A 15,521-nucleotide genomic window follows, 5' to 3' on the forward strand; every position below is an offset into this window, starting at 1 on the left:
ACGGACAACTCGTATCGGAAAGTGGAGGGGACAGGATCGAACCCCAGACCTCGTGACGGCCAGGAGCGCCCATCCTCACTCACAGGCAGGTGACTGATGTGACAGCAGGAGTGCTTACTCATTGGGAAGTGTCCGGACTCGGCACGACTCAGGTATTAGTCGTAAGGTCACCATGAGGCAGGTCAGAGGGTAGGACATGAGGCAGAGAACTCTGACCAAACGATGGTCAATAGGTACCTGGTCTGTGCACCGTTGTATTAGTATATATAGTAGGGGGTCTGAGGCAGGGAACCTCAGACTTGATCTTCTCGTCGATCCCCCATCTCCTCTGTAGGTAGCTAGCAGCCCTACCTTCTACTGCCCCTTCTAGTCTAGGGAATACACCTCTTCACATCTCTTGCTGTGTCACCTCGGGTTGCTTCGCTTCTCAGCACCAACCTCTGCACCAGTAAGCTTTGCCCTTGTTTGTTTTGGTGGCACAGCTCGTTGGCTGTGACACTAAGTTGCCATTAAGCGTGGGTAAGTCGTAAGAGTTAAGATGCACGGTTGAGACCATTAAGTTGAGCGAGCGCGGAAACGTTCCGCGCTGTCGTCGGGCACGTTTGCCCCTGTCACAACACTTGTACAGGCTTTCAATGGACCTTTACTTTACTCTGCTCCAGCAACAAGACACTCTATGGAGTTGAGGGTGAGTGACTTCGAGTTATGTGCAGGAGAGCTAAGCGGTCTAAGGCGCTAAGCCATTAAGGGACTGCATGGTTTACTGATGAGAATGGTCGCCTACGGATGCCAAATCAAAAATTAGTACATAGGGAATAGAACTCGACCAGGTGCCTTTGTTGTGGCCACGTCTTGACCATATGATTCGTCAGAACAAAATCCTACGAGACGCGTATTCTTGCAGTAACAGTTGAGTATGCAACATGGAGCTATGATTTCATTGCTAAGTAATGACAGAAATAAGTGTAAGAGATACAGTGTACGAGGCCATTGTAACGACTGAAATGACGAAGGGAGGGAGTATGTAGACTTTGTGGTCGAACATACAAGACACTGAACACCCACTATGACAACACGACCTCATCCTACAAACAAAGTCGTCTGGCTCGCGAGGAAGAGCAATGTGCCAAGTGGTATCACAAGCGATATCGCCCACCCGATCTGCGAGCGCAAGTCGTCTCCACCGCCAGGCGTGTTGTTCGTCGCGGAAGAAACCTGGTGCTCCCCTGTGCCCGTCGCGATGTTCGAGCACATCGTCCGCTTCGGGCTCAAGCTGCGGACCACACAAGCGCTCGGTCGCCTAGATCACGCGTTGACCTTTAACTAATCGTCATGACCGGTCAAGCTGGTCAAAATCGGTCATGGCTTCGGTCATGACCGCGGTCATAACAACGCTGGTAGGCACGAGAGTGTAGCACCAAAACAAGTTCATTCCGTTACAAGCAAATCGCATGGGACAATACGCCTCATCTTAGGTCCATCTGGAAGTTATAATCTACGTATCACGGCCAACTTGAGACCGACAGCGTGGGGGACAGCTCGATTGCAACAACCACCGATCATCAGCTGGCCGCCTTCGCTCATTCGGAAGCATGCTTGCCCTTGCCCGGAAAGTCGCTGGGTCCCGGATGCTGAAAAAGATGCATCGTCAACACGTCCGCTTGCTGACGCTGCTCCGCCGAGTGCCTACCTGCTCTTCGAGCTGTATAGCATCAGACCATCGGTGGTCCTCAGGCTGCGCATCGCCAAGCGTCGTCGTGTAGGTAGTAGTGTGAACCTTGTATTCCATCGGCGGGCCGACTTCGGTCTGGGAAGTCGTGGACGGCCATCCGCTCCTTGGGAAGCCCACGACCACGCTAGCCGACGGGTTGATGCGTCCTCCGACGATGCGTATCCAGCTGTTGAAAATGACGAGCAGCGAGTTTGAGTAGAGCTTCGCGAGGATCGTGGCGATACAGCTATGGTAATCCGTGTCCGGTTCAGAAAAGTAGAGGACGATGTCGATGGTTGCGGCCACGGCTGTCGAGGTGGAGGCAGCTCAAGAGATAATCAACGACGAAAACTCTGTGGCCAGGGCTTACCAGTGAGCGTGCCGGTTTCTACGACGAGACGGACCAGCCGGTTGATTATAGCGTGCGTTTGCGCCGACCTCACGTCGTTCCGCAACAACTGTAACATGAATGATGTATAGCTCAGAGCAAAGCACCGTGCAAGAAGGACGGAACCCACCAGATACGCCATGAACGAAGCGATGATGATGTCGCACAAAGCACTCCCAGAGAGCCAGAGCTATTGTGCCCAAACCCACGTGAGGACATACAGCGACTACTCATGAGGGATTGGACATACTCCACAGCTCACGGCTGCTTTCTGCTGCAGACCCGCAAAGCTTCCAATAATCTTCGCCTGTGCGCCCGTGACAATCGCTGCTGTACCTTGTGTCAACGCCAGCTTTCAGCGCGCGAGTCAGTAGGCATCATGGTCACACGTCTATATTCTTACGACGGATATGACACCCTGCAGTGTCCGTGAGCGAGAGAGAATCCCGATGCGGTATGCATAGTACAATTGAACGGTGCAGCTCACTGACCAGGTAGAACAAGCGTCAGATCTGGCGTCAGGCAAACGTGGTCGCTGGGACCTACCAACTCCGCTGAACACCGGGACTGCCAGCCATTCGTTCTGCATCGCACCGAGAACCTCCAATTGCCCATAGCGTTTTGCATACGCGATGTAGACGTCGTTCGTCACGATGATAGTCTGGACGGTGTCCAAGGTCCATATTCCGTAGACCAGGCACCGTGGGATCCATCCGTCCTTAGGGAAGGACAAGTAGTAGAGATCTGTCGGTGCACATAAGTTGTCAGCCGTCGAGTCATGTTCTATATGGACTGCTAAAGGTACGAACAGACTTGAACGCTGAGTACACCATACAACGCCCAGTTGAGCAGTGCTCCCAGTAACTTCATGCGAATATCAGAATCTGCTGATGCGCAAGGCAGACACGACGCATACCACAGGCGCTGCGCTAAATGAATGAGTTAGCGAATAGTCTGAAGGCCGTAGCAATGTACTCACATTGATCCTAGATCCGTCGGGATCGTCACAGTAATCGTCGACATGAGGTACACGGTATATAGAGCACGACGATACAAGCTAGTGGTTCGTGGGGCGAGGTAACCACTTTTCGGCGACGCCCTGAAGTTTTTTATATCCACTGCGCGTGTCTGTTTGATGGGACGCAGCATGATGGGGTGCGCCTCGTTCAAGCTGCTCTGCGGTTCTCTTCGGTGGCGGTAGGATCACATCACTGTGGATCGGACTGCGTGCAGTACCCCGAATGGGTCTTCAATAGATTTTGCAACAGGAATTCCCGGTGCAAGGGTCGTCGATCCAGCAAATCAACGGGAACCAATCAGCATTTTTGGAAGTTGGACAGTCATATGGTAATCCTAGAGGAAGAGAGGAGATTCTGGGGTTCTTTTCGCTCGCTCGTAACGTCGCACGCATGAGGGGCTGCCATAGAAGGAGATCAGTTCCGTTCGCAGAGCTCTTCAGAGATACTCACTGGCTGGAGAGTGAAGCGGCCCATCGTAGCTCTGGGATAAAGAATCTCATCGTCTCTTGTGGTACTTTTTATGTGCATGAATCACAGACCTTGGAGAACGAGGCATGCTGAATGACCTTGGACGGAATGTGGACAGACAAGTTGTGCTCGCTGAGGCTCAGGCTGGGACTTACCTGTCACAAGAAAACAACTGTAATCTTTCGAGGAAGGTTCAAATTGAGCTACACACCTTCTGTGCGTGCAGAAACTGACAAGACATGAATGCCTGTTGTCCGAGTCAGGGACAATGAAGGAACGTCTTAGAACCGCGCGAACGCTGTAGGAGAGGCCAAAGCGCTGAAGCGCCGAAAGGCAACACGTGTCTCCCAGCTGCACTGAGCGTTCCCACGCCCCAGCGAGTCCTGGAATCCAAGAAGCTGCCCCATGTCTTCGCCATCTTTCAGCTTCATGCAGTATCAGACGGCTTTTCCAACTCACCGGCAGCTCTGCCCACATCGAGCGGCGCCAATCCTCAGTATGACAAGCCCACACAGCGTATATACCGCAAAAGGAGCGTGCATTCCCGCTGCGGCTTCCAGCTTATCTTCAGCGGCCTTCCGCAGGTTCTTTGGCATCCGGAGGACGAGTACTACATACACGGAGAACTAGTCCGCATTCCACGTAATATGTCTCGCGCGCGAAGATAGAACGCGATGGCGGAAGTCATGAGCACGCCCTCCTGCCCCATTCACTCCGAGGAACTCTCTTAAAGGAGTCTGTCTCCAGCTTGTCTCGTACTTAGAGCTTAGGCTTTACTCACAATGCCAGTAGTGTCGTACGAAGAACTAGCATCACGCTCTCTCGATTATCTCATCGTTGGTGGAGGTACCTCTGGCTTGGCCTTAGCATCCCGGTATGTACTTCTTGCCTCCTCGGTTGAGGCATAGCTGACCCCGCGTAGGCTCTCCGAGAATGGAGATATCACCGTTGCCGTCCTCGAAGCCGGAGAGCATCATGCGTCCGCTCCCGAGATTGATATTCCAGGTACGTCCTGACGTCTATCGCTTAGCCACTACAATTGCTTGATTTACATGGTGGTCCACTGGCAGGCTACATCGGCCGCGCACTAGGCAATCCCAAATACGACTGGTCCTTTACTTGCGTTCCCCAACCCAATGCAAATAACAGAACCGTTCGTCAACCCAGAGGAAAGGGCCTTGGCGGGACGTCCCTGGTACGCACACCGAGCTATTCAGGTTCGGCGGTAGCGTGACCCCTCCGTAGATCAACTTCACAGGAATGTTCCGCCCCTCCAAGGCCGAAGTGGACGCGTTAGAGAGCGTCCTTGGTATTGAGGGATGGAACTGGGACACGATGCTGCACTACATGAAAAAGGTGTGCTGCCACAACATCGCCAAAAAGCATCTGCTGACGAACGCTCGCCTCGCGCAGAGCGAGACCCTTCAGCCTACAAAGCTATCCCACGCCGATGCTATCAAGTTCGCTGCTGACCCGGACCCCAACAATCACGGCACAAATGGTGAGATGTTCCGCATGCCTGCGTCCATACGTAGTCATCGATGGCGTGCATGAAGGCCCCATCAAGAAGTCATTCAGCCCAACATTCTACGAGCTCCACGCAGCATTGTACGACACTGTGCAAACATTCGGCGTTCCGCGCAACCCAGACACGGTATGTATAGGCAAACACTCAGTGAAGACGAAGCACGTTCACGCAATATGTTCAGGGAAGCGGTAAGAACGACGGAAGTGTCATGTCATTCCTGTCCATCGACGCGACCACCGCCAAACGCTCTCACGCGGCCAACGCATACCTCGAACCGAACCTGAGCCGCAAGAATCTGCTGGTGCTTACAGGTGCGCATGTAACAAAGGCAGGTCTCTCTCCAGCTTCTGCCGAGCCGCTCTTGATAGTTTGTGTAGGTGATTCTCGAGCAAGATGGACCCTTGCAGAAAGCCATCGGCGTAGAATTTGTCAAAGATGGCACGACCAACCGCCTTGAGAACGTCCGCAGGGACGTCGTTCTCGCGGCAGGTAAGCAGGTTCCACAGGTGCGGGATGGATCGGACCTGACATTGGCGGCAGGCTCGTTCCAGACCCCGCAACTCCTGGAGCTATCCGGGATCGGCAACCCTGACATCCTCGCCCAGCACGGCATCGACGTGAGAATAGACCTCCCTGGGGTAGGAGAGAATCTCCGTGAGCCCTATCATGAAAGCTTCATGTTCTCTCCCAGCTCATGACGCTTACCCACAGAGGACCACATCGGGATGACGACCATGGCCGAACTCGACGTCGACGAGCCTACATTGGACGACCTCGCGAATCCAGAGTTTGCTAGAACCCAAGAGGAGCTGTAGTAAGTGCTGATGTCTGAGTAACAGTCCTGGCGTGACGTCTGATGCGATGCTCCCTCTCATGATCAGCAAACAAGGCAAGGGGCTTTTCGCTACCATCCCCGCCCAAGCATTCGTCTTCCTCTCCGCGGACGCCCTCGGTTCCCCGGAGGACGTTGCGCAATGGCGGGCGCACGCGGACACTCATTGCACCAACACACTAGCCAAGGTCCTTCCGTCGCTGCGTTCCGGCCTCGAGAAGCAGTACGCTGTCCATCGCCAACTGTTCGACGACAAGGAGCAGCCGCAGGCCGAGTGCGTCACCCACTTCCCCATCTCTGCCTGCGTCTCCGTCTCAACGACATGTGTTATTAACCTCTGTTACTATCTGTACGCAGACTGCTCATGTTCACGGGCTATCAGCGCATGCTGACCGCGCCCCCGGCAAAGCCCGGCGCGCGCTATCTCTCCCTCGTCTGCGCGCTCTCCCGCGCGCTCTCCCGCGGTACGGTGCACATCGCGTCTGCTAACCCCCTGGCGCCCCCGCGCATCGACCCGAACTACTTCGGGAACGAGGCCGACCTCGACCTCTACGTCCACGTCCTGCAGTACATGCTCAAGGTCCTAGAGACCGAGCCGCTGAAGCGTTTCGTAAAGGAACAGATAATGCCGAGGCCGGAGACGTTGGCCAAGGGGAGGGAAGGACTCGTTGAGTACATTAGGGAGAATTGTCGACAGGTGTACCACCCGGTCGGAACGGCCGCAATGATGCTGCGCGAGGATGGGGGCGTTGTGGACTCGAAGTTGACGGTGTATGGGACGCGCAATCTCCGTGTTGTGAGTACGCCTTTCGTTCCCGGCATTTACCGCTTATTCACGGGCCTGAGCAGGTCGACTTGTCCGTGCTGCCCATGGTAGGAAGATTACGTTTCCTTATTGTCATATCCATGTCTGACACTCGCTGTAGGAGTTCGTCTGTCACACGCAATCGGTGGCGTACGCGATCGGCGAGCAGGTATGTTGCCTCATTGTGTCTCGAGTGCTCTTGGAGTACTAAGACGCTAACCATTCGACAGGCAGCAGACATACTGAAGTCTGAGCTGCTCGGAAGCCACAACTAAATTCTTTGAGTAAGACAGTATCTCGGGCCCCCACCCATGCTCTTGACTTGTATTATTGAAGTGATCGCTGTCTCAATTTGTCTGGTTACAAAGCCCCACGAGCGTCCAACAATCAGTGGGGCGATCGTAGATGCCACTGGTCTTCGTTTAGTGAGAGGCAATCCCGTGGGCGTGATCAGAAATGGCAGGTTCGCATCTGCCATAGTTCCGAGCACATATACATTATGTATGCCTTTCATGAGGAAACGAGAGCGCGTACACTTATACATGGAATTTGACGAGAGACTCACCGGGACCGCGTTATGCTCATTCTCGCTAACGGGGAAAAAATATACTGCAGCTAATCTGTGCAGGAAGTTCTCCGTAGGCGGCGGGCTGTTAGCCAATTCCTTGCAGTGAAAAGTTGCAGTGCGACTTGCTCTTGTCCGGCGCGCGAACGATAGACAGGTCTGGTATAATGCCGACAAGAACGGTCAAGAACGGTCGGGAACGGTGACATACTAATACAGAGCGAGCAGAGCATCTACGTCGAAAGGCGCAAACGGGGCGGTCCATGTGATGTCGGGGGATGCGGGGCGTGCAATAGTGGGTCATGACCATCATCTCTTGACCAGAGAACAATTGGTAGCATGTCCTCTACATGATGAGGCAGCAGGAGTTTTGCTATAGGTGGAGCGATGAGTATCGAGGTCAAATGACATGAGCAAGCACTGCGCACCTTCTTGGCTGTCTTATAAAACATCTTACTCTGCATGGACAGCTCGTTCGACCGGTCCACTAGATCGTTGATCTTCTCCCCTCGCTGCAACACCGACTCGATCGTCTTGTGCTGCGATCCCAAAACAAGGCCAGAAAGACGTGCTAGTCAGTCGTTGCGCTGGTAAGCGACCGCGGGAGGAACGCACCAAGATAATCTTCGTCTCATCAAGTTCCTGTTGAACCTTCATAATCGCATCAGCCTGCCTGGGATCCTGATACTTCTGCAGATAGGTATTTATTTCGGGGAAGGAAATGGCGGCGGGAGTGTTAAAGGACGCCTGGGGAACCTTGGCGATGAAGTCGTCGAGCAGTTTCGTCAGGAGCGAGAACGCAGGCCGAACGGGATACTCTTGATCTGCGATCAATACAGCTAAACACCATACCAGCATGCTGAGTCATCGCGCCTGCCTGACATTCATCCGTGAACAACGAGACGAACCTGCGAGCTGCTCGGCGCCCCCACGGTTGTAGATGTGCGCGGTGTACACGTTCTCCTGGATGCTCTGTCGCTGTCCTTGTGGTGTCCGCTCCGCGACGGTCTTCGTGAAGAAGGACATAAACTCTGTGATGGAGCCTCGCTGGTAGAACGAGAAGGACGAGAGGTCGGACGCGCTGCTCAAAACTACAGCGGACTTGTTGGGAGGCGCAAGGACGACGGCGAGCGAGTAGATCTTCATGGCTGAGTTCCTGGACTATCAGAAAAGGAAGCAGAGCAAACGGAACTGAAGAAACAGATCCTGAAATTCGAAGGGTCGTGGAGGAGGAACAGATGCCGCGGTGCTTTACGCCGGAGGAGCCCAGTCTGACGATATGAGACACTGAACTCGGTGGACTGCTAGTGCTGGCCCACTTAAGCGCCCTTCGCATCAATCACCCGATTCGCCTAATCCGGCAAGTCGGCTACAGGCGTTAGCTATACACTGCGAAACATCCCGCGCAACGATTCCAGCTGGAAAGCAGCGCCGATGGATGCCGATGGAAAGGCGGCTGGAATCCGGGAGGAGAGGGATTCGTTTTGACCAGCTGAAAAATCAGCTGGAATCCACCACTAGGGCGACGGGATACCATCAGCTCGGTTGGTGGAGGGGTAGGCGCCAGTGCGATCGCTGGTGGGGGTTAAAAGTCAAACGTTACACACGGGCAATCTTCCGATTTGTGGGCTCTTGAACCTGTCTTCGTGTATCGTTGCATCGCATGGCAGCAACTGCCCCATATTTGTGAGCGTCTCATTGTACTGCAAGGCTTCTCAGCCATGCAGTACTGGGCGCATGGTGCTATATTGGCTTTCTATCTACCTTACTTCTCAGCCCGTGGAATCCAGTTGGTGTTCCTTGACTTTCCAGCCGCCGCCGCTTCCCACCTGAAATCTATCGGCGCAATGTGTAGCGGTGTAGCCTCCGCTGACCGTAGACGGCGGGCTTGATGTTGTACCGCCGTCCTATCCATTATAGCGTGGTCTCCCTATTTACGACTGCTCGTCCTTGAAGACGAGGTTGAGGGGGTAGCCTCTCGCCGTTTGGGCCCTTTTATGGAGACATGATGATCACTCAATACCCGAGTCTTTGCCCCTGTGGGTATTGACATTTCTCTCTGAAACCTCCAACGAAACTGGAGTATCTTTTCATCGGGAGGCAGGCTGAAGTTGATCGGGAGGGTACATCAATGCTTCCTGCATCTATATCCTCCTCTTTATCTTAATCGCTGCATCATGTTTGCTACGCTGCAACGACCTGAAGTGAGCATTCTCTTGCATGTGCTCACCCCCTGAAGCGTGATCTGTTGGCATGCGACACCTTGGTGCTGAATATGATGGCTGGGCAGATGTTCCTTCACGGTCTCATGGCCACTGAGGCCGTGCGGAACTGCTGTCAGTCTTGCCATGATAATGATTCAGCAGAGGGATCGCTGCCAGTGGGCAGATGAATCCGAGAAGAATCAGCCAGGGCAGTTCAATCTTGCACAGGGAGAGGGGATGCTGAACGTCTACCTACAATTTAAGGGAACTCTCTTGCATCTCGGCCACTATTAAGTCAAGCGGAACATGCATTCTTCTCACAATCTCGTCTATGTGTAGCGATAGGTGTTCTCATTGCGATTCCGGTGGCCCTGGTCATCTAACGAATATGCTTCGAGAAGCTGATCAAGCTGACGGGATCACAGCATGAACATGTATCGTGATAGAGGACTGCGGGCATTACGCGAATGTGAGACGGGCCGCCATGGAGGTGTTACCTGGCCACTAGAAAGGACTCGAGTCCACTAAATGCAAGTCCCGGAGGGGAGTTCCAGCTGGCAGGGAAGGTGTTTCAGATGGACGTTTTACTAGGACCTCTAACACTCCAGTGATCTCTGCGGAAATGTGGTTGACTGTTGGAGCACTGTATGATCATTTATGGTAGTTGGTTCACTTGTGGGCCTTCTGGATATCTGTCAGCTTGCTTCTATGACTTCTATGGCTATCGGCGCCGATGGGACATCTGCGGGATCGCGGCGGGGCGGAGGGATGTTTGCTGGCCAAATCTAGAGGTGTTCGAGTTGGTCCCATTGGAATGTATTGAACTATGTAACAGGAATTATATGTGTACATCCTCCATCTGGTAGACGTGACCTTATACTTCCCGACATCAGCGGCGATGATCGGAACATGATCCAGCAAGTATGGAGTATTTATATGGTGGTGCGTGGTCGAACTACTCGGTATCGCTGGACCCATGTCTTCGCCGCTCTCTTTGGATGATACTTTCGGAGCCCTCCTCATTGGGACTTATCTGTCGCTGATGTATGTTTTGCGAACATCTTGTGGAAACGTCAGTGCGTCACTCAAGGATGTTCCAGATTGTACGGGGTCGCTTTGCATCAATCATTCCAATACTACAAGGAATACCCACATGACAAAACATGGATTAAGGTCTATGTAAGCCGCTATTATATTGATCAGAATTTCTTTTGCCGCTCAAACTATCTGCTTCGATGAGGTGGCTGTCATCGTGTATGTTTGAGGTCTTTCTCACACCCTCGCCTCGTCTGGCTGAGATATTGTTCAGAGTGTTGGAAACGGTCTGCAGTTTCCTCACCATGCACATTTGGCAAGTTCTACTGCCGTGCTTAGCTAAGGCACCATTGAAGCTAGACGCGACCACTTTCATCAGTTGGTACTACGGAATAACCAGTCATGACAACGTGGTTCGTTTGAATATGATACCTTGGTGAGTCGTCTGGTCGCTGATACAAAAATGTGCCATTTCATCTGTCATACAAACAGGTCTTGCCCGGTATGTCTCTCTGTCAGGCTTCCTGTCCCGTTCTTCTGTTAATATGGGGGGAAGATTCTCGCGATTGTCGGAGTAAGCCTCAACTGATGATATGTATCATGGCCTTGCTGACTTGCCCTTACTACAGAGTAGTTTGATTGTTTTGACCCAATAGTTGGTCTTCGCCGAGATCGTCAACGCATGAGTAAATTAACACCTCTTCCCTGCTGTGCTAGCTTCTTCTTGCAAAGGGCATGGCTCCGTGAGTTTTGTTGTATTCCTTTGTATGTAGTCTTACTAAGCAATAACCAGTTAGTCGTCAGTACCGAGTGGTCGTGGGAGCGGCGGTGAGTGTCCACTATTGTTTCACAACTAGCCTCATGAACCAACAAACTGAGAGAGCTAGTCAATATTCCATGCCGTGGAGCTTGGTAAGTTCAACGCCCCGTATCTCGGTGGTTATATGCTGACCCTATAGTCAATGCTAGTAATGTGCTACCGTGAGCTCTCAACTCCCCTTCAGATGTGCTGGCCTGATCTTGCGAGATTCACTCTATCAGTGATATCTGTATACATGTATAATCCCCCATTACTCTTCATCAGCCTGCTGCCCTAACCGTAGATTATTTCAGGTTCAAAGTCAGAACATGGCTCGCATACTCGCCCAAATACGTGGTGGGTAGCTTCTCAGCTTACACTACCTAGGTGTCTAACGCCCTAGCATCTAAGTGGCTGATAACTGTACACAATGCGGTCTCCGCTGTTTCCGATTTCCTCACAGCTGGAGTGCTCATCTACACACTCCGACGCAGCCGCACGGGTGTTAGGATGTGAGTCTCATTGGTCCTGCCATTGTTGGTCATATGCTCACTCGTGGGACAGTACGAATGATATAATCAACACCCTGATTTTATACACCGTCAGCACAGGTAGTCTCCTCAGACTGGTGATTTTACATATTGAGGATGAATTGCTGAGCAGTAACCGCGTTAGGTTTGGTCACTGGGTGCGTATACGGCATCAGCGAGTATATATTTTCGCGAAATAACAACTCATTGCCGCAGTCTATACAATGTTACTAGTCTCATTGCGGTAAGGCCTCGTAAACAAACAGTAGATCAAAATCACATCATCGCATCCCCAGGCAATCGCTCTTCCAGACAGCCAGATCTACTGTGGGGCTACAATTATAGGAATCAAGCGTAAGTATGTTTGCGAGCCCGTCCATGTTGTAGGCTCACTTCAGATTGAACAGTATATTCAAACTCGGTCCTCGCAGCGTAAGTCAAGGAGCACTGCAACGACAGCGACACGAGCTCATCTGAGAATTGCTGCACCACTGTCATAGACTGAATTCTCGACAATCCCTATCGGCTCAGTATCAACATGCATACATTGATACCACGGCGTTCGGAGCAAGCTTCATGCCCGACGTTTCGAGTGACATGGAGCTTTCAGCAACTTCGAGAGCGAGACAGGTTGGTTCACTTCATTCTAGGAGCAGATATAGTGTGCTAAATCTCGTGACCTTCTAGCCCAGCTCTAGGATTGGCAAGACAACCCCCAAGGGCTCGAGAGACAACGCAATCCAGATCAAGGTTTTGCGAACCCAGGAGTTCGTTCATGATCCGCGAGAAAACTTAGAATGACCTCCCATAGACGGACGTTCGGTCAGATCAGAGATTCCAGTTGTCTTTCTTCTATGAAGAGTTCACTGAGCGTTAGCACGTAGAACATACATGTTATTTATCGGTCCGACGTTGGGTTACATACCTGGACACCACACTAGTGTATTTGGATCCAGTGTAAAGCAAATATAGCCTCTCGCGATACATTCATACGTATACCTGAGCCTTGGAGAAGAGATCTGGCTTGTCTAACCGTTCTTGCCGCGTACCCAAGGCTGGATCAGGCAATTCTCAATTACGTTAGCCGCGTTTGGGTAGTGCACGAAGCCCAGGATTTCCTAGGCACGTAACCCTGTTATTCAGATTCACACCTCAGATGATTCTACAGCGGACGGAAACTAAGACGCATACCGTGACATGGTCAAGGCCACATGTATTTCCATGCCTGCTTTTCATGCGACGGTGATTAATATTCCCTAGTTCCATTTTATGGACGGATAGCGACCGTAGACTTAGTAGGCAGAGGGTCAGCACAGTACGCGGTCGTTGAAGCTTTAGCCTGGTTAGAGGATATCAGAGCTTCACAGAGCCAGCGCGAATGTCGAGGTCTCGTTCGGGAGAAATTGAGAAATGTATTGATGCGGCTCGACTAGCGTCTTTGGTGGCGTTGGAGCGCGGCGGGCGGCAGCGCAAGGTTTCACTACTGGCGTACGCCGTTGTTGGAGGCCACAAAGCTCGTGTGGCTCTGGACGGGGCCGGGTGGTGCGGGATGGTAGCCTACCAGCGACAGACGTTGATCGCCCCTGGGAAAGACCCGTATTGTCTGAGATGATGCGTTGCGGCTGTTTGGTGCAGTACTTGCACAGGCAGTCTGCACGATTCATGGTCTCGTCCTGGATCAACCATGAGGCGTGCGGTATGAAGTCGTTCGCTGAGCGGAAATGGTTTATAATTGTGGACCCTGGCAATATTTGATGAAGATATAACTAGAGAACAGCCAGAGTCAAGGAAATGACACAGTGACGAGATGAGAACAGGCGTGTACCACGAATTCTGAGGACTATCTGCCCAGTACAGGTAGAAGAGGCATTTGTTCAGTACGGCACATCTGCCGCAGTGATGCGTGCGATGTAGGCCTACCGCCGTGCGGAGGTATTCCTTCACAATTGGTCTCATACAGAACAAGCGTATAATATGCATATGAGATATCTCCACATGTGACCTCACTAAACAAGGATTGTTGACTCATCCTTGGCACCTTTTATGCCAAGTGGCGGTGCTCCGGACGACTTAGGACGAACAAGTTTACCCACATACCGCAGAGATATGAGTCGTGTCGCGGCGCATTGGCCGGGCCCTTATTGTGATCATACAGCTGGTATCCTTCAAAAAAAACTCTTCAAGACATACTTTGGGCACTCTGATGACAGTGACCGGGAACATTATCAGTGTGAAAGTCTGATATGCTTCGGCTATGCTCACCCGGAAGCTGCATACGGATGGATAGCTGGGAGCCTACTGCACCACGCCACATGATTGAGAGGCTATCATCCACGTACACAGGCCTCATGTAGTTCACTTGAACCTCGCTGTCCACGACCTTCATGTTCTTGGGCAGTGCAACGGCAATTTCATCGCTACGCAGGAGCTTGATCCATGACGGGTTCTCGGGAAGAGTACGGCCGCCGGTTGTCTCCTAGAAATACAGATAGCAATTAAGACAGAAAAGCACGTAGCAAAACTCAAGAGTGATGAAATGGAGGCAGACCGGGGAGCACAAGAAGGTGCGGTGGCATAAGGTACCGCCATCTCGAGCGTCGACCCTCAGTACTCAGTACTGAGTACTCAGTAAGTACGCAGGCGCCAACAACCGTTCCCATGGGCGGGAAAGCAACGCGAGAGCCGCTTACATCAGCTAGAGCAAATGAATTATCGGACTGCGTGACACCGAAGAAGACGTCGACCGCTCCTCCCCTTCGCTTTTTACTACTGCTGCAATGCTCGACATCTTCATGTACCACTGCTTCTTGACGTCGCCGTAATCATCCATGTCTTATGCGGTCATCTATTCCACCACTTTGGCGTTGAACTGTGCGGCAAAATTGCACGCGATCACTTTCGTGTTCTCTCCGATTCCCGTCGTTTCGGCCAAATTGACAAACTCCGGGGATTTCATGGGCTGTTCCCGCTCCTCTACGATATCCTTCAATGAATGACTCAGAATGCTTTGCAATGCTCGTTTAGGGGGTGCGTATGTTGCTAACTCGTAAATGGTGTCGCATACCGCAAGGACTCGAGTATCTACGATAGCTGCAAGACCTCGTCGTCCCACAGAAGCCAAATACTAACAATGAGGTATGTGGGCGTTGGCAGACGTTGTTCTCTGCGATTCGAAGAATCGCGTACTATACACTGGACTCCTAGCTGTAGATTCGTTGGACAGGACTCAATAGGGGTAGTCAAAGATGGCGATTCGGTGGACGATTCGAGGGAACGATTCGGGAGACGATTCGAGAAGGGGGGAATCCGCGATTCTGGCAGAATCGCGTCGAATCGCCGGTGCGAGTCTGGAGGAGCACCGCCCACCCGAATCGCGATTCTCTGCACTCGATTCCCTCAGCCCAACCTCGGATAAGCCCTCTTAAAATAGGTTATATGTCCAAATTTTATTGGGGTTTGTCTTAGCACGTCTTACGAGCGACCATGGCCCTACTGCAAGCTTGCCGCTTCTCTACTTTTATCAGAATTGCCGGTCTACAGATTCCCTCCACCTTCAAATGTCCGATCAGACCGAAAACCCTACTTTCAGAAAGTCTGGCCGTCTCACTTGGCAACCTTCTGCTGGCTCTGGCACGAA

At 52.2% G+C, this 15,521-nt stretch overlaps 5 protein-coding genes across 5 annotated transcripts; 3 read left to right on the forward strand and 2 right to left on the reverse strand.

Annotated features, from left to right (window-relative positions):
- Positions 1 to 1,004: 1,004 nt before the first annotated feature.
- On the forward strand, positions 1,005 to 1,327 carry DICSQDRAFT_169962 (uncharacterized protein; the record flags this gene model as incomplete). Its single annotated transcript, XM_007365574.1, has 2 exons — positions 1,005 to 1,020; positions 1,098 to 1,327. 2 exons carry the CDS (start codon positions 1,005 to 1,007, stop codon positions 1,325 to 1,327), a joined length of 246 nt encoding a protein of 81 aa, XP_007365636.1.
- Positions 1,328 to 1,439: 112 nt separating this feature from the next.
- DICSQDRAFT_86076 (uncharacterized protein) lies at positions 1,440 to 3,224 on the reverse strand. The gene is made up of 10 exons (XM_007365575.1): positions 3,079 to 3,224; positions 3,016 to 3,028; positions 2,909 to 2,963; positions 2,646 to 2,843; positions 2,503 to 2,585; positions 2,350 to 2,451; positions 2,230 to 2,289; positions 2,082 to 2,169; positions 1,691 to 2,019; positions 1,440 to 1,631 (listed from the first exon to the last, which is right to left on the reverse strand). The coding sequence occupies exons 1-10, from the start codon at positions 3,120 to 3,122 to the stop codon at positions 1,581 to 1,583; spliced, it is 1,023 nt and encodes a 340-aa protein (XP_007365637.1). The 5' UTR covers positions 3,123 to 3,224; the 3' UTR covers positions 1,440 to 1,580.
- Positions 3,225 to 4,302: 1,078 nt separating this feature from the next.
- On the forward strand, positions 4,303 to 7,285 carry DICSQDRAFT_161459 (GMC oxidoreductase). Its single transcript, XM_007365576.1, has 16 exons — positions 4,303 to 4,321; positions 4,379 to 4,460; positions 4,509 to 4,591; positions 4,657 to 4,781; positions 4,832 to 4,942; positions 5,000 to 5,087; positions 5,143 to 5,240; positions 5,296 to 5,442; positions 5,492 to 5,603; positions 5,655 to 5,768; positions 5,826 to 5,928; positions 5,996 to 6,220; positions 6,304 to 6,742; positions 6,796 to 6,819; positions 6,873 to 6,920; positions 6,982 to 7,285. Coding segments are annotated over exons 1-16 (1,845 nt in total). The 5' UTR covers positions 4,303 to 4,320; the 3' UTR covers positions 7,027 to 7,285.
- Positions 7,286 to 7,478: 193 nt separating this feature from the next.
- On the reverse strand, positions 7,479 to 8,592 carry DICSQDRAFT_155052 (snare protein YKT6). The gene is made up of 4 exons (XM_007365577.1): positions 8,225 to 8,592; positions 7,932 to 8,155; positions 7,745 to 7,855; positions 7,479 to 7,689 (listed from the first exon to the last, which is right to left on the reverse strand). The coding sequence occupies exons 1-4, from the start codon at positions 8,460 to 8,462 to the stop codon at positions 7,663 to 7,665; spliced, it is 600 nt and encodes a 199-aa protein (XP_007365639.1). The 5' UTR covers positions 8,463 to 8,592; the 3' UTR covers positions 7,479 to 7,662.
- A 2,268-nt stretch (positions 8,593 to 10,860) lies between these two features.
- Positions 10,861 to 12,685, forward strand: DICSQDRAFT_126976 (uncharacterized protein; the record flags this gene model as incomplete). The annotated part of the gene is made up of 12 exons (XM_007365578.1): positions 10,861 to 10,991; positions 11,048 to 11,057; positions 11,273 to 11,298; positions 11,360 to 11,383; positions 11,413 to 11,467; positions 11,640 to 11,711; positions 11,818 to 11,866; positions 11,966 to 12,042; positions 12,181 to 12,238; positions 12,292 to 12,316; positions 12,385 to 12,514; positions 12,572 to 12,685. The coding sequence occupies 12 exons, from the start codon at positions 10,861 to 10,863 to the stop codon at positions 12,683 to 12,685; spliced, it is 771 nt and encodes a 256-aa protein (XP_007365640.1).
- Positions 12,686 to 15,521: the final 2,836 nt, after the last annotated feature.

Source organism: Dichomitus squalens (assembly GCF_000275845.1).
Source record: "Dichomitus squalens LYAD-421 SS1 unplaced genomic scaffold DICSQscaffold_13, whole genome shotgun sequence".
Taxonomy (NCBI): domain Eukaryota; kingdom Fungi; phylum Basidiomycota; class Agaricomycetes; order Polyporales; family Polyporaceae; genus Dichomitus; species Dichomitus squalens.